Here is a 2,751-nt window from a genome sequence, read left to right on the forward strand (position 1 = left end):
GCCGAGCCCGGTGTGGGGGTCCCGGGCGGAGGCGGGGGCAGCGCAGGCCGAGGGGCGTCTGCGATTGTTCTCAACACCCCTCCCCCACTCCACCCCGTGTGTCTGTTTGTCACTTGCAGCTGAAGATGGAAAGAGCCAGGCGAAGGGGAGGCGGCGGCGGCCGCGGCCGCGGAGGCAAGAATGTAGGGGGCTCTGGCCTAAGCAAGAGTAGACTCTATCCCCAGGCCCAGCACTCCCACTACCCCCACTACGCGGCTTCAGCCACCCCTAATCAGCCTGGGGGCGCAGCCGAAATCCAGGAGCTGGCCTCCAAACGAGTGGACATCCAGAAAAAGAGGTTTTACCTAGACGTGAAGCAAAGCTCCCGGGGCCGGTTCCTAAAGATAGCCGAAGTCTGGATAGGGAGAGGCCGGCAGGACAATATCAGAAAGAGTAAACTGACCCTCTCCCTGTCAGTAGCAGCGGAGCTGAAGGACTGTCTAGGGGACTTCATCGAGCATTACGCCCACCTGGGCCTGAAAGGCCACCGGCAAGAGCATGGCCACAGCAGAGAGCAAGGCTCCAGGAGGAGACAGAGGCACTCGGCACCCTCCCCACCAGTCTCCGTGGGGTCCGAGGAGCACCCTCACAGTGTCCTTAAAACAGACTACATAGAGAGGGACAATAGGAAATATTACCTAGATCTGAAGGAAAATCAGCGAGGTCGCTTCCTAAGGATTAGACAAACCATGATACGGGGGACTGGCATGATAGGTTATTTTGGCCACAGTTTGGGCCAAGAGCAGACTATTGTCCTCCCAGCACAAGGAATGATTGAGTTTCGTGATGCCTTGGTTCAGCTAATTGAAGACTATGGCGAAGGGGACATAGAAGAACGAAGAGGTGGAGACGATGACCCGCTTGAACTTCCAGAGGGAACTTCTTTCAGAGTGGACAATAAAAGGTTCTACTTTGATGTGGGCTCTAATAAATATGGAATTTTCCTGAAGGTAAGTGAGGTGAGGCCACCTTACCGTAATACTATTACTGTTCCGTTCAAAGCTTGGACAAGGTTTGGGGAGAATTTTATCAAGTATGAAGAAGAGATGAGGAAAATTTGCAACAGCCATAAAGAAAGGAGAATGGATGGCAGAAGGGCCAGTGGTGAAGAACAAGAATGCCTCGACTAGAGTGAAATTGAACTCCATCAGGCAAAATTTAAAATCATAAATTGGCTAAAAGTACTGATCTATAATCATTTGAAGAAGTTTTTCCTCTTTTTTGGCCCTTTGTTATTAGTAATACCTCTAGTAGTTTATACTTCAAGGAGTCTGATTTCCATGTTATGTTATGCATAGTATGCTATAATTCTTATGGGAATTCCATCCTTCCCAGAGCTAAATAGTTTAGCTGCTTCATCTGCTCCAGACTATTGAAGTATGCAGATCAGCACAAAATGTGACGTTCTGACCTTCTAAATACCATAACTTAAGACTTACATTGCACTATGAATAATCCCGAAAAAAGATACATATACTTAATATGGAAGTGTGAATTACTATTTAACAAGTTCCCCCAAAAAAGTATTTCATTCTTACTTCATTAAAAGCTGCCAAGCTTACCTGTAGGACAGTTACCACAGAAACAGAAATTGACCTTAAGTATAGTATAAATATATTTGCTTATGAAAGTACAAGTAGAAGTATATTAATTGTCCATTGGATAACTGAACATTAACCAGTACCATTAAAGAATCAAATCTTAGAGTTACTATAGTATTCTATAATTTCAAATTTTGTGGTAACCCTACAGTTAATAGTTGCCATATCAAAGCCATAGGAGAGTTTTAATTGGTTATTCTAAGCTAGTTACAATCCCATCTACACCTCTGCTTATTGTATCATATATTTTTACTGACTTTTGAAAGTTTCAGGAATTACTTTCATGTCTCTGTTGAGTGGGAGGCTTCATCCTATGGCTTTGCTATGGAAATTTTGTTGTTTTAGCTTTTGATGCTAATTTGAAGGTTGTGAGAGGTTTTTTCCCCAAAATACATCATGGACTCAAGGTGTTATATTTTATGCTTCTTCTTTAACACTATTTCTGAGGGGTTGGTGCACCAGTTAATTGATATAAAAATACATCTGTAATAATATCTTTTAGTAGCACTTTTGCAATTACTACCCTTAAAACTGTGTCAACACTTCCAGTATAAACCTGATTTTTACAGGTGTTTTAATTCTGGTGGGGAAAAAAGTTGTTTTGTTTTGTTTTTTTTTCTAAAAAGCAGTTAGAATATAAATTTTAAGCCTGGGAAAAAATATTATTTGAAGATTGGTTACAAACATATTTGAAAGGAAAATTCAGGCATTTTTCAAGGTGCTCTTTATAATACTTAAAAAGGTTTACTTCACAGAAGACTCACCCATTTACCTGTATTAAAAATTACTTTCCAGGAAGTCCCCAGCAATTTTTCAACGCCTAAGCAATTTTTTAACTGAGTGGATATAGTCTTTATCTATACCAACCCACCCTGTGTTAACTGACTGAATTTTTATCTGTTGAGCTGCATTTTATTCTGAATGAAATTACTGTGGCTTTAATTTGGCTTTATTCCCCTCCCACACAATAAGTCCATATAATCATGTTTAAGAGCCAGACACTGATTTCAACCCCCAAATATAGCTCTCATTGATGAAAGCTGGCTGCATGGATTGAGATCAGAATATAGCTCTTCTTTTATATGCTATAGGTAATTCAGAATTATTTTAA

At 41.5% G+C, this 2,751-nt stretch overlaps 1 protein-coding gene across 2 annotated transcripts in view; it reads left to right on the forward strand.

The window, feature by feature from the left end:
- Nucleotides 1-125: 125 nt before the first annotated feature.
- PURG (purine rich element binding protein G) overlaps nt 126-2,751 on the forward strand; it is a 33,365-nt gene continuing 30,739 nt past the window's right edge. For both annotated transcript variants that reach the window (XM_006916331.3, XM_025049997.1), the window contains exon 1: nt 126-989. In XM_006916331.3, coding sequence (XP_006916393.1) covers nt 126-989 — 864 coding nt within the window. The remainder of the gene's footprint in view (nt 990-2,751) is intronic.

Source organism: Pteropus alecto, unplaced genomic scaffold (assembly GCF_000325575.1).
Source record: "Pteropus alecto unplaced genomic scaffold, ASM32557v1 scaffold24, whole genome shotgun sequence".
Classification (NCBI taxonomy): domain Eukaryota; kingdom Metazoa; phylum Chordata; class Mammalia; order Chiroptera; family Pteropodidae; genus Pteropus; species Pteropus alecto.